At 39.6% G+C, this 23,638-nt stretch overlaps 1 protein-coding gene across 3 annotated transcripts in view; it reads right to left on the bottom strand.

Annotated features, from left to right (window-relative positions):
- The window catches only part of LOC140205921 (E3 ubiquitin-protein ligase RNF170-like), a 33,919-nt gene extending 11,415 nt beyond the window's left edge, over positions 1-22,504 (bottom strand). For all 3 annotated transcript variants that reach the window (XR_011888009.1, XR_011888010.1, XM_072273809.1), the window contains exons 1-5: positions 22,415-22,504; positions 14,986-15,076; positions 9,013-9,121; positions 2,338-2,411; positions 968-1,078 (exon numbers count right to left, since the gene is read on the bottom strand). Coding sequence is in view for 1 of the 3 variants with exons in the window: in XM_072273809.1 (XP_072129910.1) it covers positions 968-1,078; positions 2,338-2,411; positions 9,013-9,121; positions 14,986-15,076; positions 22,415-22,458 (429 nt within the window). In the remaining 2 variants the exon portion in view is untranslated. The remainder of the gene's footprint in view (positions 1-967; positions 1,079-2,337; positions 2,412-9,012; positions 9,122-14,985; positions 15,077-22,414) is intronic.
- Positions 22,505-23,638: the final 1,134 nt, after the last annotated feature.

Genomic DNA, 23,638 nt, shown 5'->3' with positions numbered 1-23,638 from the left:
TGATTTTCTCAGTGATCAGTTTTCTACCTTCATATCTGAAACCTATGTAATGCATACTTACTTCAAACAATTGAAAATCTCATTGTGCTTAAAAAATCTTGGGGTCCTATGCCATTCTTACAATTGTTATTTAGATCATCCATTGCTGGTTTTACCGAAGGCACAAACTAACAGTTTTTTTTTAGAGTAACAGGTGCAGAAATACTTTCATATCTACGTTGTCTATAAACTCCATTGATAGCACATGTTCCAGCTTCCCTAAAGAATATCTTGCTGTTTGCTTCCCAGCTCTCCATATTACCCCACCATCTCCACTTCTCCAGATTATTGCTCCATATCATGTCCATATCAGCTAGCAGCTACACAGACTACTGGCGCTTTAATTATAATATTTAAGTGAGGCATACTCTACCCAGAGATGTTGCCTGACTCATAAAGTATTTTGAGGATTCTGCATTTTAATTTCATATTTGTCATCTGCAGTGCTTTATATTTTGGTTAAAGAACAAGTTGTTCGTGCATGCAGATTCCTTTGCTGAATAATCAAAGAAAGAAAAGTTTGCCAGTTCAAACTTAACCTAAGAATAATAAGAACAAATGCTGGAAATACTCAGCAGGTCAGGCTGCATGTGTGGAAATCCAAATTGGAAATATTAATTCTCTTTCTCTTGCACCAGAAATGGGTTCACCTGGGGAATATTTCCAGCATTTCTGCTTTTATTCTAGATTTCCAGTGTCTGCAGTTTCTTTTTGTTCATTTTGCTGAAACATCATAAAGTAGATTATAAAATCTTGACAATTACTAAACATTTTCATTATTCTTTAGATTTTTCTTATTATATAAATCTAAAGATTTGCTTTGATTTGCCTCAATTTGTGAAAATAGGTCTCATGAGACAACATGACCATGAAACTGTTGTGCTTCTCCTACACTGAGGGTAGATCGACTTTCAAAGAGTAGGCTTACAGGTCGAGGCTGTCCAGAGAAACGCTTGTTGTATTCCCTGATATCTCGGAGGATCTGCTGCCCATGCCATTCCTGGTGATTCTCATGGGACAGACAACAGAGCAGGCTCACCTGAAGTAAAGAGAAACAGAGTTATCCCGATTCTTACGAGCATAAGGTGAAAGAATGAAGTGGGCTTTTGCTTTTACACAGTAGCAATATACAGTATGTTCAGCGGGATTATAATAATTTATTGCAGCTAATTTAGCATTCCCACTCTTAATTTGAATTTTACTAATGAGAAGTCTGTTTTATTTTTTAATACATAAAATACATTGAATTAGTGGTACTAATTATTCATTAACATAACATTTAGAAAACATGATTGATTATGATACATAAGAAAAGTGTTAAATTTCTATCATAGAAAATAATAGTTATTTCATAATGTACAAACATGATGACCATTCCTTGACCAGCACCATCTCAAAGACGTTCTAATAATTCATTTTGTCATTCACTATGACCTCTTTTCGTTCATGCCCAGTTTGGAAGCATATTAGATGTGGAAAATACCAGCGACTATATGTAAAAATCATGTCCAATAATCTGTAGATGTGGCACTAATCTGTGAAATAGGAGCTGGTCGAGGCTTTCTAGTCCATCATAATTTTGATCTTGAAAGAGTCCTTACTTTAATAAAATCTAAATTATTAAAACCTATAGGTCTCTTATTAGGTATGTTTCTTGGAAATGGCTGTGACATTTACACCAGCCAAGCAACTTTTTTTTTGCAGTTGACGTATACCTTTCAAATTGTCATTAGTGAGGCCTTGGCTCAGCTGGACTGAATCTCAGAGCCATTCCTTGTTGCAGTGTCTGTATCAGTACTGAGTTGGTTGCAGGCCTAGTCTACGACCTGAGAACACTCCATCTGCTGGCACTTTAGTCAATATTTAGTGCAAGCTGCATGAGCATAGACCCTGCTTTTCAGATGAGGTGTCAACTTTTAAAATTTGGAAAAATGTATAAATTTACCCATTGATATGTTTGACAGTCAACTGAGTAAAGATTTTATTTTATGGGAAAGTTAGTGAATTTTCTTGAGGCTGTCCTCCATTATTCTTAGGGCAAACTTGTGACCACACCCTTCCTAGGCTTAATTTCAGATCAGCTGGAAGCCTTGAGTCTGGGCAGGTGCTTCAGCCATATTGCTACCTTCATATTTGACAGAAAGCTTGAGGAATTTCCACCCCAACGTTTCTGTTAGTAGAAATTATGTATGACTGTAGCTGTGCTACCACTTTGACTTCCATTTAAAATGTAAATGGCTTTATGCTTAATGGCATTTATTAATTTCAATTTAATTAACAATTTCTTTTCATTCATACCTTTCTTCGACATAGAGGGCAGCTTACAGGTCCTAACCAAGACCCATGTTTCCAATATGCAATTATACATGGCCCTGTTGGTAAAAGAACAGCAGAAAATAGCACTGTTTAATAACTAAGCTGAAACATTGTTCTTTAACTTCTAAAATCAAGGTGTAAAATCAGTTCAATCTGATAGGATATTTTGATAATTTTAACTTAATTCTAAAGATGCCTGAGTCAATGAATTAAATGTCCAGAATTTGGCAAAAACTGGAATTAAAGTTGTGATGAAACTTCAGTACATAATAATCAGCCTGCAACTGATTCACAAGAATCGCTTAGCCCCCTACAGTAAGCAACTGCATAAGTTTTGATTACGTGGATGTTATATAAGTTCGAGTCCAAGACAAGTCTTTATCTTAAAAGTTTTATTTTGAATCTTGAATCTTAAGGAGGAACTCTTGGAAAAGGGGAGCTCCTGCAAACATTTTGGAAATATAACTACAACTTTAAGTTCAAATATAGCTGTTTAATTCACGCAATTGCATGTAAACTTCAAGTACTCTGACACTGGAATTGTGCACATGTGTATTCATTTCTAGCACTATTGATCTAGCAGTCAATAGTATAACATGGCTGACTTAGGTGAATAGTTTTTTTTCCTACCAGCAAAGATAATACTTTTATAAATTTTACCCACTTGTATTGTCAGTCAGGCTTGTAAAGTAAAGTAAATTTAACAGCAGACCAAACGGAGTAATTTGTAATGGCAAATTCCCTTTCCTGAAAACACATTAGTAAACTAATTGGGATTTGCTGAATGTTCAGCAGTTTAAAGAACCATTTTTCTTAAGTTTTATGGAAGCTAATTGATTAGCGGAGTGCAGGTCCACAAGCATAATCACAATTTACGTGAACGTTCTGATAAACGGCTCATAGGGGAATTAATCACACATGGATTAAAAATCATGTATTATGAATGCTTACCTAAACTCTCCTTCTGATTTTTTTAAATGCTGTAAATCTTAAGATCTTAAAACAAGGCAATATTTATCATTGGTAGAAAGTGTTTTTGGTTATTTAATATAGAGAAGTCAATTGCAGTCACAGACAGCTAGAAATTGTCTTTAGTATTTCTCTCTCTGTCTTTATCTCTCACTAAATTCCTGGGAAATAATCAGGAGTTCAAGCAAACAAACAAACGTAACTTATTAAACAGAAGAAAAGATTGCAATGTAAAATCAACATGACTTTCTTCCACAGAAGTAGAAAGACTTTCTGGCAAGTTCCACACTAAACATTGTTGCAACATGCAGAGAGTAGATAATCAAATGGTGCCGTTTTTGAAATAGTAAAACTTTAACACAGCAGTAATTGTTAACCAAAGTTCAAAGTAAATTTATTATCAAAGTACATGTATGTCACCATATAGTACCGTGAGATTCATTTTCCTGTGGTCATTCACAGTAAGTACAAATAAACAGTACAATCAATGGAAAAACTGCACACAGCAAGACAGACAAACAATTAATTTGCAGAATGCAACAAACTGCAAATACAAAAACAAGTCAAAATAATAATAAAAAATAAATAAGCAATAAATATTAAGAACATTAGATGAGTCCTCAAAAGTGAGTCCATAGGCTGTGGGAACAGTTCAGTGATGGGGCAAGTGAAGTTAAGTGAAGTTATCCCCTCTGGTTCAAGAGCCTGATGGTTGAGGGTAATAACTGTTACTGAACCTAGTGGTGCGGGTCATGAGGATCCTGTACCTCCTTCTTGATGGCAGCAGCAATGTTACATACAACATAAACCTTTCACCCTTCTTTTCAGAAAGAAAAACTAAGCGGAAATTTAAAAATGCATAAGTAGCCAGAATAAGTGTCATGTCCAGAAGACCATAAGATATAGGAGCAGAAGTAGACCATTCGGCCCATCGGGTCTGCTCCGCCATTTAATCATGGGCTGATCCAATTCTTCCAGTCATCCCACTCCCCTGTTTTCACCCCATACCCTTTCATGCCCTGGCTAATCGAGAACCTATCTGTCAATCCTTAAATGCACTCAATGACTTGGCATCCACAGCTGCTCGTGGCAACAAATTCCACAGATTTACCACTCTCCGACTAAAGTAATTTCTCTGCATCTCTGTTCTAAATGGACGTCCTTCAATCTTGAAGTTGTGCCGTCTTGTTCTGGACACCCCTACCATGGGAAATAACTTTGCCATATCTAATCTGTTCAGGTCTTTTAACATTCGAAATGTTTCTATGAGATCCCCCCTCATTCTCCTGAACTCCAGGGAATACAGCTCAAGAGCTGCCAGATGTTCCCCATACAGTAACCCTTTCTTTCCTGGAATCATTCTCGTGAATCTTCTCAGAACCCTCTCCAATGTCAGTATATCCTTTCTGAAATGAGGAGCCCAAAACTTCATACAATACTCTAAGTGTGGTCTCACAAGTGCCTTATAGAGCCTCAACATCACATCCCTGTTCTTATATTCTATACCTCTAGAAATGAATGCCAACATTGCATTTGCCTTCTGCACCACTGATTCAACATGGAAGTTAACCTTTATGGTACCCTGCACAAGGACTCCCAAGTGCTAACAAATGAAGTCAGAGCCAAAGTAAAAACAAAAGAGAGGGCACACAAGGAAGCCAAAGCTAGTGGGAAGATAGAGGATGGGAAGCTTTTAAGAACTTGGAGAAGGAAACTAAGAAGGTCATTAGGAAGGAAAAGATGAATTATGAAAGGAAACTGGTGACTAATATCTAAGAAGATACTAAAAGCTTTTTTTAAGTATATAAAGGGTAAAAGAGAGTGGAGAGTAGATATAGGACCAATAGAAAATGACGCTCAAGATATTGTAATGAGAGACGCAGAGATGGCAGAGGAACTGAATGCGTATTTTGCATCAGTCTTCACAGTGGAAGACATCTGCAGTATACTAGACATTCAAGAGTGTCGGGGGAGTGAAGTATGTGCAGTGAAAATTATGACTTAGAAGGTGCTCAGGAAGCTTAATGGTCTGAGGGTGGATAAATCTCCTGGACCTGATGGAATGCACCCTCGGGTTCTGAAGGAAGTAACCGGAGAGACTGCGGAGGCATTAACGATGATCCTTCAAGAATCAATAGATCCTGGCATTGTACCGGATGAATAGAAAATTGCAAATGTTACTCCACTATTTAAAAAGGGTGGCGGGGGGCAGCAGAAAGGACACTATAGACCTGTTATCCTGACATCAGTGGTTGGGAAGTTGTTGGAATTGATTGTTAGGGATGAGATTACGCAGTACCTGGAGGCACATGACAAGATAGGTCAAAGCCAGCATGGTTTCCTGAAAGGAAAATCTTGACTGACTAACCCACTGCAATTTTTTGAGGAAATTACAAGCAGGGTAGACAAAGGAGATGCAATGGATGTGGTGTACTTGGATTTTCAGAAGGCCTTTGACAAGGTGCTGCACATGAGGCTGCTTAGTAAGATAAGAGCCCATGGAATTACAGAGAAGTTACTAGCATGGGTGGAGCATTGGCTGCTCGGCAGAAATAAGAGAGCAGGAATAAAGGGATCATATTCTGGCTGGCTGCCAGTTACCAGTGGTGTTCCACAGGGATTGGTGATGGGACCGCTGCTTTTTACAATGTATGTCAATAATTTGGACTATGGGATTAATGGATTTGTGGCTAAGTTTGCTGATGATACAAAGATGGGTCAAGGAGCGGGTAGTGTTGAGGAAACAGAGAGCCTGCAGGGAGACTTAGATAGTTTAGGGGAATGGAAGGGTATGGGAGAAAGGGTATGGAGAGAAGGCAGGGGAGTGGGGATGATTGGAAGAATTGGATAAGCCCATGATTGAATGGTAGAGCAGACTAGATGGGCCGAATGGCCTACTTCTGCTCCTATATCTTATGGTCTTATATATGCCTTTCATAATTTTAAACACTTTTGTAAGGTTGGCCCTCATTTTCCTATGTTCTAAAGAATAAAGATATAGCCTGGACAACAAATTCCTATACCTCAGCCTCTCTAGTCTTAGCAACAAGTTGAAGTGTTGGAGTACCCTACGAGCCCTTTTGAACACGAAATCAAGAAAGAAGCAAACTTAGCTTGAATGGCTACAAGCTGACCCAGCAAGAAAATATGCAGTAGTGGTGATTTGCATGTTTTTTAAGGGGAAGCAGTGTGTATCATATAAATGCGAGCATGCCTTTACAAAAGATGTGCAGCACTTAATTTGACTTTTGATACATAGTTGGATCACCCACAGCTGAAACTGAATGTTGACTGTCTTCATTAAAGGATATTTGTTGTTTGTCTTAGTGAACCGCAACATAAAGGATGCATGCTTACTATGTCACTATACTCTCTCTACACCCATGACTGTGTGGCTAGGCACAACTCAAACTCTATCTATAAATCCGCCAATGACACAACTGATGTTGGCAGAATCTCAGATGGTGACAAGAAGGCGTACAGGAGTGAGATAGATTGGCTTGTTAGAGGGGTGTCACAGCAACAACCTTATTCCCAGTCTCAGTAAGACCAAGGAATTGATTGTGGACTCCAGGAAGGGGAATTTGAGGAAACACACACCAGTCATCATCAAGGGATCTGCAGTGGAAAGAGTGAGCTGTTTCAAGTTTCTGTCAACATGTCTGAAGATTTATCTTGGGCCTACATATTGCTGTAATTACAAAACAGGCAAGTTAACGGCTATATTTCATTAGGAGCTTGAGGAAATTTGGTATGTCACCAAAGACTCCAGCAAATTTCTACAGATGTACTCTGGAGAGCATTCTGACTGGTTGCATCACTGTCTGGTACAAAGGCATTACTAATCCACAGCATCAGAAAAGGCTGCAGAGGGTGTAAACTCAGCCAACTCCATCATGGGCACCAGCCTCCCCAGCATCAAGAACACCATCAAAATGCGATGCCTTGAGAATGTGGCAACCAACATGAAGGCCCTCACCATAGGAACATGCCCTCTTCTCTTTACTGCCATCACAGAGGAGGTACAAGAGCTTGAAGACACCCGCTCAAACTTTTAGGAACAGCTTCTTCCCCTCATGAATGCACGAACATTACCTCAATATTATGCTCTCTTTTTGTACTTTTTTTTAAATATTTCTCATTGTACCTTACAGTAATTGTCACTGTACTGCAGCCACAAAACACATTTCATGACATATGCCAGTGATAATAAGTCTGATTCTAATGTTGATTCTGAAAATGAACACTACGAACTCCATGTATTCTGTCTGCAGTATGCACCCAAGTTAATGCATGTGATATATGAGCATTGACAGGAAGCACTAGTAGTAGTATTTGAACATAGCGGAAGGCATAACTCAGCCTGATTCTCTTTTTGGACAACATCCAAACATTTTTCTAGTCAGAAGCTAACAGCATCTGTGCTGAGTGGCTATGAATTTAAAACAGGACTTTACTAATCTACAGAGCACCGTCTAGTGATCTTAACGCTACAAAAATAATGGCATCAGTTATTTTAGATTATTTCACAATATTCCAATGTATAAGATCACTAAAGGAATAAAAGATATTAGTTACATTTACCTTTACCAAAACTAAGAGGAAGTTCTAAATTAATGCCAGCAGCTTCAATTCAAAAAAAAGAGAAAAGAGCAATGGCTATACATCGGATGTGTTTGGTATCATTGGTAAGATTGAATTAGGTACATGGGAAATGGAAGGTGTGACGGGGTCCTGAATTACCCCTATGAACTATGCTCGATTGCCCGTATGAACTGTGCTTTTGAGCAGAGAGAGAGAAAGAGGTGCCCAACACAAACACCTTGTTAAAAAGGGAGAGTTATTTAACACCGACATCTTGTTTTTAAGAGAGAGAGAGGCGAAGGCTGCTCACAGTATGTTTACATTTCTACAAGGTCGCTGCCTGCTTGAAAATTCTTACAGACAGAGAGGGGAGGAGCTGTTTGAGTGACAGTTGGTATTTAGCACGGGGAGATAAATAGAAGGTCAGATGATAGACCTGAGACACATGGTTTTGGACACTGAATGAGCTTTGTTGTGCCCACAGAAAAAGTGGGTTTTGGAGGATCAATCAGGCGGATCGGTCAGTGGCTCTCGCAGTGTGAACAGGGTGTGACTGGTGGGGAGTTATTTGTGTATCCAACCCTCACCTGGGTTGATAACTCCACCACAGAAGAACGGTCCCCTTTTGTTGTGGTCACAGTCGGTGACTTCTAAAGGATTTTGAAGGACAACGGGAAGATCGATGGCGTCAGCTCACCTGAACACTCAAATCTCTCCCTCTCTCTCTCTCTCTCCATCACTACTCAACTCAATACCACGAACTGAAATGAACTTTACTCATCATCATAAGACTGTATCTATTTACCCCTAGACTTGAAGAAGCTTGGTTTTCATATATTTCCACACTTACTGATATATTTACTTATATATAATCATTGCTAATCTGTTTGATTTATCTGCAGTTATATTACTGTATTGCTATTAACTAATAAATACCAGTACTTAATAGTAATACTGGACTCCAAAGTGTTTTCTATTTCTACTGGTTCTTTAACTCGTCACGGGGTACTTGACAAAGGAAAGAAACATCGATTCCTCACATTTTCCAAAAAACAAACATTTTAGGATGGTGTGGAGAATATAACTTCACAGAGTGAAACCTACCACAAAATAAATGTCCACAGCTGGTTTCCACAGGAAGCGTTGGAACTTGGAGACAAATGGGACAGTGCAGATCACCATGGAAACAAGACTTTGAATAGGTTTGCAACTCCTGCCACAAAAGAAAGAAATATTAAATGGTTGGATTCTTCAAATTGTAGGTTGCCATAGATTTTACCTTTCTGACAATGAGAACTTCTGCAATAACCCCTGTTGGATTCTGATGTTTAAATCCAAGGGTCTTTCAGAAGTCAGGAAAGAGACACTAAACTTGTCTCATGATCATTTTATTAAGAGTTGATAGAACGAAGAGAAGCTGAACAGAAAGTGACAGAGGTCTACCAAACAAAGAGAGAGAAACAAAGGAACAAAGATGGCACCTAGCATGGAACAGCTATTTTTATACCTGTCTGAGTCTGAGGCCTCTGACAGTCAGAGTTGACCATGGATATTGCACCCTAGCTGTCCAGATATGCAAACCTGGGCAGTACAATATGGAGAGCAAGCTCCCCCTCTCCTCGCATCTGATGAACCCAAAGGAACGGCAGAGACCGATACAGTTTGGTACCAGCAGCATCACAGGAGTTGCCAGTCAGGACTGCCTTAGGGACTCCAGCTCGGAATTTTTCTCTCAGGGTTTACTCCTGAAGCCTTCCCCATGAGTAGGTATAGCCACAAGGCAGTGGAGGTTTAAGATCAGAGTTTTCCATCTCCTAGATGAGCTGCCAACCTTGGCTGATGAGCCCTATTTACCGAAGTGACTGGTTTTAAGGTGCCAGTAACCGGCCTTTGTCCCTTCTCCTGTCAGTAGAAACGGTTCCTCCGGGCTTTGTAGCTAAGCCACACATGAAGACCAGGAGCTGGACTTGGTGGTCAGAGGCTACTTGAGGTGCACGCCATTGGCAGTATTTCATTGGTAGTAGGAGCTTGCCTCCACTACCACCCCTGGCTATAACAACCTGAAAGAATTTTTATACGTCAGAGGTACGAAAATATTCCATTCAAATCTATACATAAAAATTAACCAATTGGAAAGCACTTACTCAAATACTGCAGTACCAAGTTAACCAAGGGGAAAACACTTACTTAAATAATATGGAACATAGAAACTTCCAGCGCTTCCAGGAATTATACTTTGTATAGTCACTAGTGGCACATTAAACTGTTATATGCATATGAGAAATACTAAAATACAGGCAGATAGTGAACTTAATGAACTTAAGGGCAGGGAGGAAGTTGGAGGCGAAGTTAATGAAATTGTCGAGCTCAGTATTGGTGTTAAATATCCTTAGCCACAGATAAGGTGCCAGAGGATTGGAGAATAGCTAAAGTTGTTCTGTTGTTTAAGAATAAACCAGAAAATTATAGGTGGGTGAGCCTGACACCAGTAGTGGGAAAGTTACTGGAAGGTATTCTGAGGGATATTCATATATATTTAAATAGACAGGGACTGATTAGGGATAGTCAACATGGTTGTGAGCTTTATAGGTCATGCTTGATCAATCTTACAAAGTGTTTTGAGGAAGTTATCAGAAAAGTTGATGAAAGCAAGGCAGTGGATATTGTCTACATGGACCTTAGCAAGGACTTTGACATGGTCCAACACGGGAGGTTGGTCAAGAAGGTTCAGTCGTTTGGCATTAATGATGAGATAGTAAATTGGATTAGATGTTGGCTTCATGGAAGTCCAGTGTGTGGTAGTAGATGGTTGCCTCTCTTGTGTCTTGGTAGTAGATTAGCCTGTGACTAGTGGTGTGCTGGAGGGATCAGTGCTGGGTCCATTGCTGTTTGTGATCTAAATCAATGATCTGGATGATAATGTGATAAACTGGATCAGTAGATTTGTGGATGAGACCAAGATTAGGGGTGTAGTGGACAGCAAGGTAGACTATCAAAGTTTGCAGCGGGATCTGGATCGGCTGGAGAAATGGGCTGAAATATGGCAGATGGAATTTAATACAAAGAAGTGTGAGGTGGTACACTTTGGAAGGATCAACCAGGGTAGGTCTTGTACGGTGCCAGTAGGACACTGAAGAGTGCAGCAGGACAAAGGGATCAGGGAATACAGATCCATAATTTCTTGAAGTGGTGTCACAAGTAGATAGGGTCATAAAGAAACTTTTGGCACATTGGCATTCATAAATCAATGTATTAAGTTGGGATGTTATGTTGAAATTGTATAAGATGTTGGTGAGACCTAACTTGGAGTATTGTGTGCAGTTTTGGTCACCTACACTACAGGAAAGATATAAATAAGAGTGCGGAGGAAATTTACGCGAATGTTGCTGGGACATGAGGACCTGAGAACCTGAGTTATAGGGAAAGAATGAATTGGTAAGGACTTTATTCCCTAGAACATACTGTAGAAGATTGAGGGGAGATTTGATAGTAGTATACAAAATTATGTGGAATATAGATAGGGTAAATACAAGCAGGTTTTCTCCACTGAAGATGAGTGAGGTTACAACTAGAGGTCATGGCTTAAGGGTGAAAGGAGAAATGTTTGAAGGGAACATGAGGGGGAATGTCTTCACTCAGAGGGTGGTAAGAGGGTGGAACAAGCTTCCAGCACAAGTGGTGGATGTGGGTTTGATTTCAACATTTAAGAGAAATTTGGATAGGTACATGGATGGGAGGGGTATGGAGGGCTATGGTCGGGATGCAGATCAATGGAACTAAGCAGGTTAATGCTTCAGCATGGACTATGTGGGCTGAATGGCCTGTTTCTGTGCTGTAGTGTTCTATGATCCTTTGACTCTATAAGAAAAAATTCCATTCAAATCTATAGATAATAAATAACCAATGAGAAAGCACTTATATAAATAATGCAGAACAAAGCAACTTACAGAACTTCCTTAAATTATACTTTGTATAGCCACTGGAGGAATATTAAGCTCTTATATACGAACAAGAACAACTTAAAAAACAACAGGTAATTAATTGTTAAACTGCTAAGAAAATAACAATTAAACCATCTAATCTAAGAATTAAACAGTTGGACAGAAGTTAAACAGAAGTTTCTGAATAGCAAGATAATTAATTGATTTCAAACATTCATTGATTTATGCTAATTAAATTCAAAGAATTCTGCAAAAGAACACAATTTTTGATGGATGACTTATGACGCTTTTGTCCTTATAATTTCTGGACAATCCCTTTATGCCAGGTTCTGGAATAACTGGTCCTTGTGGGTGATGGAGTTTATCTACAGCATTTGTCGATACAAGCCCATCTATAAATTGCTAGAACACTACCTGATGTGGTGTAGCAGGGCATGTGCTTCTAATGAGGCATTGATCATGTGGATAGTCAGAGGCATTTTCCCAGGGCTAAAATAGCTAACATGAGAGGGCATAGTTTTAAGGTGCTTGGAAGTAGGTACAGAGGGGATGTCAGGGGCAAGTTTTTGGTGAGTGTGTGGAATGGGCTGCCGGCAATAGTGGTGGAGGTGGATATGATAGGGTCTTTGAAGAGACTCCTGGATAGGTACATGGAGCTTCGAAAAATAGAGGGCTATGGGTAACCCTAGTAATTTCTAAAGTAAGTACATGTTCGGCACAGCATCGTGGGCCGAAAGGGCCTGTATTGTGTTGTAGGTTTTCTATGTCTCTATGTTTCTAATAAGAGTTACAATGGATTGATGTTTGTGTCCAGCAGGGGCTCGTAGAGGGGATTTGCCCATTCTTGTGCTATGACCTTTACAGCATCAAGATGCAAAGTGATCTTGGCCTGTAGATTTCTGAGGATTTTTGACAGTTGTGAAGTAAAGAAGGGTGCATCAGGAGGGTTGGTATTTGTTGAAATCCTCAATAATATGAATGTCACATTAACATATTCGCAATGTGCCATTGCCTAAGGAAGTAAAGGCAGTATGGCCTGTTTCTTGCATTGTCCACATGTATCAGGTTGATGAGTTTCTTGAAGTAATAGTAGAAGTAAGAAAGTTGGTTCACTCTCAATGTCTCTGCAACATTTCATTAAGGGAAGATCTTGCTTAACTAATCTGTTAAGGAGTTCATTGAGAAAATAACAAACAGGGTAGAAAAAGGAGATAGATTTTCAAAAGGCCTTTGCAAGGTGCTGCACATGAGCATGGTAAACAAGGTAAGAGCCCACTGAGTTAGAGGCAAGGTACTAGCATGGACAGAAGATTGAGCGAAGATGAAGGTGTCTTTTTCAGGATGGCTACCAGTTGACTGGTGGAGTTCCCTGGAAGTCAGTGGTGGGACCACAGCTTTTCACCTCATCCTGATCTGGATGACAAAACTGATGGCAATGTGGCCATGTTTGTAATAATACCAAAATAGGTGGAGTGGCAAGTAGCACTAAGAAAGCAAGGAGTCTGCAGAAAAATAGCTGAGAGAATGGTTAAAGAAGTGACAGATGGAATACAACACAGGGAAGTCTTTGGTTATGCAGAATAAAAGTATAGACTTGTTTCTAAATTGAATTCAGAAATCTGAGGTGCAAAGGGACCTGGGAGTCCTAGTGCAGGATTCCCTAAAGGTTAACAGCAGGTTGAGTCTGTAGTAAGGAAGGCAAATGCAATATTATCATTCATTTCGAGAAGCCTACAATATGAAAGCAAGGGTACTGAAGAGGATTTATAAGAATATTGCTCAGAATGTATTTGGAATAATGTGAGTCCCGTATCTTAGAAATGATGTGCTGGCCATTGGAGAGGATTCAGAGGAGGTTCTGGGATCCAAGGCACAACTTCAGAATAAAAGGACATTGCCTTGGAACTGATATGAGGAGGAATTACTTTTTCCAGAATGTGGTGAATCTGTGGAATTCATTGCAATGGGGGCCTGGAGAGGCCAAGTCATTGGGTATATTGCAGAGATCAATAGGTTCTTGATTGGTAAGGGGTTAAGGCTTATAGGAGAAAGGCAGAAAAAATAACAACCATGATTTAATAGCTGAGCAGACTTGAGTGGCCAAGTGGCCTAATTCTGCTCCTGTATCATATGCTGTCACTCTTCACAATATGTCTTCTGATGTTCCATCTCGTTATCATCTTGCTGTTTCTCTTTGCTGCATTTCAGCAAGGGTTTTCTTTGAGATTGTTCCCTACCATTTACCTGCTACTCCAATGGAAAATATTCAAAAGGTTCTTTATCATTTCAAATAAGCTGTTTCCAACTGCAAGCAGTAATTGATTTTAGTTTTGAAGAAGGTTTTCCATTTCCCAGTTACTGATAATTGTGAATGCAGAATAATAAAACTTACACCTAGAGTTCCACACTGCCCACCCAGATCAGGTTAGTCCCACCTTCCACATGAAATAAGAAAAACAATTAAGCATGGGTTCCCTGCAGGATTGAAGGGGCAGAAGACTGCACAGAGGAGATTCACCAAATGTTGCCTGGGATGGAGCACTTCATTTATGAGACTGAGTTTATTTGCCTTGGAGTGGAGGGTGGACCTGAGAAAGGGATACAAAACTATGAGGGACACAGATAGGGTCAATAGTTGGATACTCTTCCCCATGGCAGAATGGACTAAAACAAAAGGGCATAGACGGCAAGAGTATAGTTTTAGAGGGGATCCGAGGGGGAACATTTTCAATCAGCCAGTGGTTGAAACCTGGAACTGAGAGGATACTGGAGACAAGAACTCTCACAACATTTAAGTCTCCAGGTGACCTCTTGAATCTCAAAGAAACAAATCTAGACCAAGTGCTGGTAACTAGGATGAGTAGAGATGAGTACTTGATGTTCAACATTAAAGTGGTGGGCTGAAAGCCTTGTTGGTCAGCTGAATGACCGTGTAACTCTATGATTCGAAGATCGTTCTTAATAAATAGCCGTTATTCCATCAGAACTGGTCACAAGTAAATGCATGAGTTTAGGTCACAAAATGTAAGAAACTTGCATTAGCCATTCATGTTTATAACAACATCATAAAGAAAAGACTGAGCATCATAGTTTATTATTAGATAAACTTCAGCGTGAGAATTGAAAACACACTCACTGGGTAACTACTGTTGCAGCTGTCCATTGGCTGGCCTGAGCACTGTTTCATCACAGCTGTTGCCTTCCTGTTGCTGTTAGTATGATTCAATCTGAAAGACACAATGTTTTAATAAAGAAAGGTAAGCCTTATATGAAGTAAGCTTATGAATTTCATTATATAAAAAAGTTTAACCAACATTTCTATTGATAACTGGAGTTTTATGTTGGCATTCATTTCTAGAGGAATAGAGTATAGGAGCAGGGATGTGATGTTGAGGCTCTATAAGGCGCTGGTAAGACCTCACTTGGAGTACCGTGGGCAGTTTTGGGCTCCTTATTTAAGAAAGGATGTGCTGATGTTGGAGAGGGTACAGAGAAGAATCACTAGAATGATTCTGGGAATGAGAGGGTTAACATATGAGGAACGTTTGTCTGCTCTTGGACTGTGTTCCTTGGAGTTTAGAAGAATGAGGGGAGACCTCATAGAAACATTCCGAATGTTGAAAGGCATGGACAGAGTGGATGTGGCAAAGTTGTTTCCCATGATGGGGGAGTCTAGTACGAGAAGGCATGACTTAAGGATTGAAGGGCGCCCATTCAGAACAGAGATGCGAAGAAATTTTTTTAGCCAGAGGGTGGTGAATCTATGGAATTTGTTGCCATGGACGGCAGTGGAGGCCAAGTCATTGGGTGTATTTAAGGCAGAGATTGATAGGTATCTGAGTAGCTAGGGCATCAAAGGTTATGGTGAGAAGGCGGGGGAGTGGGACTAAATGGGAGAATGGATCAGCTCATGATAAAATGGTGGAGCAGACTCGATGGGCCGAATGGCCGACTTCTGCTCCTTTGTCTTATGGTCTTATGGTCTTTATTTGAAATCTAAAATAAAAAAATATTTTTTTCTTTCATTAATGAAACTAGAACATTTAAAGTGATTGCAAACCTTCCTGCCCTAAACCAGCTTCCTCCTTCCGTCTACCATCTGGAGAGACGTATTGTGATTGAGTCTGACATGGTAAATGATGATACCTTGGGGTATTCCCTTTGAAGTTTAAAGTGGATGAACTGAAGAACTAGTGTGGAAATTTACTGGTATATTTGAATATTTGATTTGGCTCAGTAAACAGACTTTAAATATGATTTCTCCAGGGGAAGGGGCATTCTTTTATGTTGCCTTTATCACAGAAAGTTTAAAATTATTTGGAACGGCAATGAAAATTCTTAAACATATTAACCACAGCTACAGTATTTAATTTTCATTCCCAGTCTATATTTAGATTTTGCAACTATTAGTCGGGTCAGTGAGTTTATCCAAATTTTGGGAAGAATTACATAATTCAGAGGAAGCTACTTGGTTTCTTTACTCATCACATTGCTGTAGGTGGAACTTAACCAGAAGAAGACATGATGCATTTCCTGACGTGACAATAGTGGTTAGACTCACAACACTATAAAGGTGTTGTATGTAAACGTGGTTTCTCTTTAGCTCAGCGGTCTGGGAATTGTGATCCCAAAACAATATGAAAAAAATGGCAATTTTCACCTACCTGTCCCTTGAGTTCCACTAGACTTAGATATCTTAAGAAAGATTTTCTCAACTATGGAATACTTTAAGAAGTCGTTATACAGCATGGGATTGGGCTTTTCTGTCCAACTGGTCCATGCTGACCAGGATTCGCATTCAAGTTTGTCCCTTTTGTCCAGGTTTAGCCCATTTCCCTCTAAAGCTTTCCTGTCCATGTACCTGTCCAAGTACAACTTCCTGTGGCAGCTCATTTCATAAAAGTTCAGTGAAAATATTTTTCTACTGCACCATTCAACTACCCCCACCCCACCACACAGATGCACACACCACACTTTCTCTAGGTGAGTCTTATCTGGATCACGTTTCTGGTAAATTATAACACCCAAACTACCCAAATTTCATTCTCGGTTTGTCAGGATTCCATAAAAACATAGAAATAAGAGCACAAATCAGCTATTTTGCTCCAGGCCTATTCCACTATCAATATAATAACAGATCCTTTAAATTCAGAAACATTTTTAAGCCTTCTTTTTATATCCTTGATCCCTCTCAAATTCCTTCATCAATATATGAATGATATGGCTTCAGCTTCTTTCTGAGGTCAAGAATTCCACAGGTTTACCACCCGCTGGAGTAAGAAATTTCTCTTCATCTCAGTTCTGAATGGCTTACTCATTACCCTTACAATGTGACCTTTGATCTTGAATTCTCCTACCATTGGGAACAATCTTCCTGCATTTAATCTATCTAGTCCAGTTAGAATTTTGGAGGTTTCTGTAAGATCCCCACTCATCCCCACTAAACTCTAGTGGAATCAAATCTCTCTTTACATGTCAGTTTTGCCAGACCAGGACTAGATCTAGTTTTGTTTGTATACTGCAACCAAATTAAAATTCTGTTAAACTATGCCTGTAATATTAAAAAAAATCCATTTAGTTTGCTGAAAAATGAACTTTGATTCCTGTCATTTATTCCATATGTGATCTTGTAGTCCTTTCAGTGTGAAATTATCTGCTTGCTGAAAGTAAAATATCAAGTGACTCTTGAACTCAAGCTCAAGTTTATTGTCAGAGGCATACACACTCAGCGTACAACGCTATGAAAACTAGCTTTTTGCAGTATTAACACAGTAGATTACATATATGACAAACTTGCCTACATAAACTTAAATTTTACATAAATCCATACAACGCAAGTGGTTGCATCGACTATCACATTAAAACAACAGCCCAGCATCTCTCATCTAGGAAGGGGATTCTTGTTCTCAATGATAGGAAGGGTGATTGGTAAGTTCGTGGCCTAGGGTAGGCGTCAATTTCAGAAATCCTAGCACACTTATTTTTCAACATAGTCCCCTCCTACATTTACACACTTAGTCCAGCGGTCGTGGAGCGTATGGATCTTGGACCTCCAGAAAGTGTCCACAGAAGGGGTGATTGATAGGTTCATGGCCTAAGGTAGAAGAAGATGAGTTATACAGCTCTCGTTACATGCACATACAGTTCAACCCTTTGAATGATTATGCAGAAAGTTTGAAGTTAATAACTCATCAGTTAATAATTCATCAGGGGTGATTGATAAGTTTGTGGCCTAAGGTAGAAGGAGATGAGTTATTAACTTCAAACTTTCCGCATAATCACTCAAAGAATTGAACTGCGTGTGCATATAACGAGAGCTGTATAACTCGTCTTCTTCTATCTTAGGCCACGAGCTTATCAATCACCCCTCATATGTTGATTATTTTTTCAGCCAAAAGTTGTTCCAGATCTGGGCTGGAAATGTGTGCATGACACATGAGGGCAGAATTCTACTCATCTATCAATGTGCCTAAAATATCTCTTCCAGCATTCAGACCTGGCAAAGATAGAGAGATTGCATTTATTTTACATATTTCACATCTCAGTGTTTTCAGTGTCTGTAAATAGGATCACATCCTCTTTACAGACACTTCAGTAGCTTGGAAGCACAGTCACTAGTGCAAGTTAGGAGATGTGGCAAATTTGTGTTGATATTCTGATGACACCATAAAAATAACAGGTCTTCTCACTGAGCAAGAACATGTTCAGTTGTTGAACTAGAAGTCTTGTTTTCTCTTGGTTTACAGTCACTGAATGATTCTCTTATTGATAACTGGCAACATGAGTGTTGCTTGCTCTTTGTGAGATTCTGGATATTTTTTTCTTCTGACACTGTGGAGCTGCATGAGTTACCATGATTGGATTCACTGAAGCAGTTTGTTTTTGAGATTCCATCAGTTGTGCCGTGGAATAGTACAAGTCCAGATGATCATAGTGGTTTATTCAAGTGTTTACAGTTGTGGACAGCACAGTGGTACAACAGGTAGCACTGCTGCTTCCCAGCTCCTGTGTCAGGAGTTGAGTTCTGACCTCTAGTGTTGCGTGCTGCACCATGGATTGAACGGATGGAATGAAGAGAATATCTTTTTTCACTACAAGTAACATTCCAGGTAGGAAAAAGAAGTCTTTATTCTAACACAGGCGACCAAAAAAGCAAATGTAATATTAGCCTTAATTTCAAAAGGGATTACATCTAGGCTCAGGACGTTAATGCTACAACTGTACAGGCTACTTATGAGGTCACATCTGGAATACTCAGTGGCCGTTTTATTAGTTATCTCCTGTACGTAATAAAGTGGCAACTGAGTATGTTTGTGGTATTCTGCTGCTGCACACTGTCCACTTCGAGGTTTAACATGTTGTGCATTCAGAGATTCTTTTCTGCACACCACTGTGGTAACACGTAGTTATTTGAGTTACTGTTGCCTTCTTGTCAGCTTGAACCAGTCAGGCTTTTCTCCCCAACCTCTCCCATTACAAGACGTTTTCACCCATGAACTGCCACATACTGGAAATTTTTTGTTTTGCACACCATCACTATTCTCTGTAACCTCTGGAGACTATTGTGCATGAAAATCCCAGGAGATCAACAGTTTCTGAACTACTCAAAACACCCTTTCTGGCACCAACAATCACTTCACGGTCAAGGTCACTTAGATCACATTTCTTCCCCATTCTAAACAACAATAAACCCCTTTACCATGTCTGCATGCCCTTATGCATTGAGTTGTGGTTACATGATTGGCTGATTAGATATTTCAATTAATGCTTTGAATTGGCGGACTGAACTGTATTCAGGGATTCAACTCCGAATCAGGATGAGTATACTGCAGTTGTTACTGACTTCATTAAAAACTGTGTGGATGAGTGTGTGCCTACGAAAACTTGCTGTACATTCCACAAACAAAAAGCCATGGATGAACCACAGGTATGTCATCTGCTGAGGGCTAGGTCTGTGGTACTTAAGTCTGGTGACCCAGGTCTGTACAGGAGAATGAGGTATGACTTGCAGAAGGCTACTTCAAGAGCAAAGAGACAATTCTGAGTGAGGTCAGAGGCGACATCAGATGCAAGATACCTCTGGCAGGATTTGCAGGACATTACTTCCTACAAAGCAAAATGCATTAGCTCGAATGGCAGCGATGCTTCACTATCAGATGAGCTCAATGCCTTCTTTGTCTGCTTTGAAGTGGAGAATATAACTACAGCTGTGAAAATCCCTGCTGCACCCGGTGACCCAGTGATCTCTGTCTTAGAGGCTGACTCAGGCTGTCATAAGGAGTGTCAATCCTCACAAGGCAGCAGGCCCCAATGGAGTACCAGTAAGGCTCTGAAAACTTGTGCCAACCAACTGGCAGGAATATTCAAGGACATTTTTAACCTCTCACTGCTATGCTCAGAAGTTCCCACCTGCTTCAAAAAGGTAACAATTATACCAGTGCCTAAGAAGAGTAGTGTGAGGTGCCTTACTGAATATCGCCCAGTAGCAATCACATCTAAAGTGACGAAATGCTTTGAGGCTAGAATGAACTCCAGCTTCAGCAAGGACCTGGACCCACTGCAAATTGTCTATTGTCACAATAGGTCTATAGCTGATGCAATCTCAATGGCTCTTCACGTGGCCACCTGAACAATACAAACACCTATGTCAGGATGCTGTTCGTTGACTATAGCTCAGTGTTTAACACCGTCATTGCCACAGTCCAGATCAATAAGCTACAGAACCTGGGCCTCTGTACCTCCCTCTGCATTTGGACTCTTGACTTCCTAACCGAAGACCACAATCTGTGCAGATTGGTTATAATATCTCCTCGCTGATGATTAACACTGGCGCACCTCAGGGGTGTGTGCTTAGCCCACCGCTCTACTCTCTCTTTACCCATGACTGTGTGGCTAGATATAACTCAAATACCATCTATATATTTTCTGATGATACAACCATTGTTGGCGGAATCAAAGGTGGAGATGAGAGAGCATACAGGAGCGAGATATACCAGCTAGTTGAGTGGTGTCACAGCAACATCCTTGCACTAAATGTTAGTAAGGTGAAAGAGCTGATTGTGGATTTCAGAAAGGGTAAGACAAGGAAGCACAAACCAATCCTCATAGAGGGATCAGAAATGGAGAGGGTAAGCAATTTCAAGTTCCTGGGTGTCAAGATCTCTTAAGATCTAACTTGGTCCCAGCATATTAATGCAGCACTAAAGAAGACAAGACATTGGTTGTCTTTCATTAGAAGTTTGAGGAGATTTGATTTGTCAACTAAAACATGAGAAAACTTATACAGATGTGCCATGGAGAGCATTCTGACAGGCTGTACCACTGTCTGGAACAGAGAGGATGGCTATGGCACAGGACCAAAAGAAGCTACAGAAAGCTGTAAAATTAGTCAGATCCATGTTGGGTACTAGCCTCTGTAGTATCCAAGACATCTTCGAGGAGCAATGCCTCAGAAAGGCAATATCAAATATTAAGGACCCCAATCACCCAGAGCATGCCCTCTTCTCATTGTTACTGTGAGGAAGGAGGTACAGAAGCCTGAAGGCACACACTCAATGATTCAGAAACAGCTTTTTCACCTCTGCCATAAGAGTTCTAAATGAAATTGAACCCATGAACACCACCTCACTTCTTTTTAATATATATTATTTGTTTTTGCACTATTTTTAATCTATTCAATATATATATTTACTGTAATTGATTTACTTTTTTATTCTGTATTATCACTGTATTGCATTGAACTGCTGCTGCTAAGTTAACAAATTTCACAACACATGCCGGTGATAATAAACCTGATTCTGATTTTAATGAGCAGGTGTGCAGGTGTACCTAATAAAGTGGCCACTGGATCTTCATATCACCTGCAAACTTGGCCACAGAGCTGACAATTCTGTCATCCAGATCATAAATAGAGGGGTATGATTCAGAACAGAGGAGAAAAACAAAAAACTTCTGAATGAAAATTTTTTTTAAACTACCCTTGCTTGAATTTGGAAATAAAAACAGGGCACTAGAATCTCACAGTCTGTTGAGCTAAAATTAGACCAAGGTGTTGAGGAAGTCTTCACTTAGCTAATTCGGTCTTCTATCAAAATTTACTCAGAAAAGAATACAATTTCATTAGAATAACTGGGTGAGAAAAAAGAAGTGCAACCAAGACACCCAGCTTGGGCTGCCACATGTTTTAAAATATTCTGTTCTAATGACTACATTTTATTAGTAACAGTATGTACATACTGGAAGAATGGCTACTTTCAATCATGTAAGGAAATGTGAAAGAGACATCTATCTAGTATAGTCGGAAAATAGCAAAAAGATGCATTGAAATTACACCAAAAGAATGCAATCTTAAAACTGAAACATAATTACTATAGTCATCTATGTAAAATAAGCTCAGCTAAAGAGTATGCTAATGCATTTCATTGAAAAACTGCTAAATAAATTTGATCATGCACAAAATTGGGATGATTCAGTAAAAATTAGGTGGCTTAGAAAAATAATATCCAGCAGAAATATAGTGATGAATCTTGCTACATTATCATTTTCCAAGAATCACAATTTCTTACCTTTTTTCCTCACTGTTGGGACAAAGGTAATGTTGCCGCAACATCCTGGAATAGGATTGTTGTAGAACAGCAAGCGCAGAATATCCACTGTTCACTGCAACTACTTAATAATATTCTTCAAAACTTCAATTGACAAATTCTTTCATCTTAATTAAATATTAACAAAAATAACATTAAAAGAGGCATGGATTAATTTTGCAGGAACTGAATTTCATCACATTCCTTGGTTAATGACTGACAGAACATGCAAGATGACGAAGCAGCTCGCTGTTCAAAGATTAGTTCTAGCCTGAAGTAGGAGTTAAGGTATTTTGATCATGCGACATTCGACCATTAAACTTCAAGTTAATTGCAGTCCAAGCATTGGCAACATTTAAATTAGTACAATTTGCCAGTCATCTATAGACTTTTTAAAAATTAAAACAAAAGTAAATACAGAAAGTAAAAGCCAAAAACACTATATTTTTGCTATTGGCTTATGAATCAGTACATAATTTTGAAGAAGTACCCATGAAGTGTGAACCTCCCTGGTTTTTGGACAGCTTGTACTGTTGCACTATCAGCTTTGTGAAAAATTTAGCTTACCCTCAATTGCTGTCTATTTCAAAACATTGCTGTATTTTTGTAATAACATAGAAACATAGAAAACCTACAGTGCAATACAGAACCTTCAGCCCACAGAGTTGTTCTGAACATGTCCTACCTTAGAAATTACTAGGCTTACCTACAGCCCTCTATTTTACTAAGCTCCATGTACCCATCTGAAAGTCTCTTGAAAGGCCCTATTGTATCTGCCTCCACCACCATTGCCGGCAGCCCATTCCACGCACTCACCACTCTCTGAGTAAAAAACTTACCCCTGACATCTCCTCTGTACCTACTCTCCAGCAGCTTAAACCTGTGTCCTCTTGTGGCAACCATTTCAGCCCTGGGAAAAAGCTTCTGACTATCCACATGATCAATGCCTCTCATCATCTTATACACCTCTATCAGGTCACCCCTCATCTTCCATCGCTCCAAGGAGGAAAGGCCAAGTTCACTCAACCTATTCTCATAAGGCATGCTCCCCAATCCAGGCAACATCCTTTAAATCTCCTCTGCACCCTCTGTATGGCTTCCACATCCTTCCTGTAGTGAGGCGAACAAGACTGAGCACAATACTCCAAGTGTGATCTGACCAGGTCCTATATAGCTGCAACATTACCTCTCGGCTGCTAAGTCCAA

The sequence above is a fragment of the Mobula birostris genome, chromosome 12 (assembly GCF_030028105.1).
Source record: "Mobula birostris isolate sMobBir1 chromosome 12, sMobBir1.hap1, whole genome shotgun sequence".
In the NCBI taxonomy this organism is placed as follows: domain Eukaryota; kingdom Metazoa; phylum Chordata; class Chondrichthyes; order Myliobatiformes; family Myliobatidae; genus Mobula; species Mobula birostris.
The sequence above is the reverse complement of the archived record's forward strand: the minus strand, read 5'-3'. Positions and strand labels throughout refer to the sequence as shown.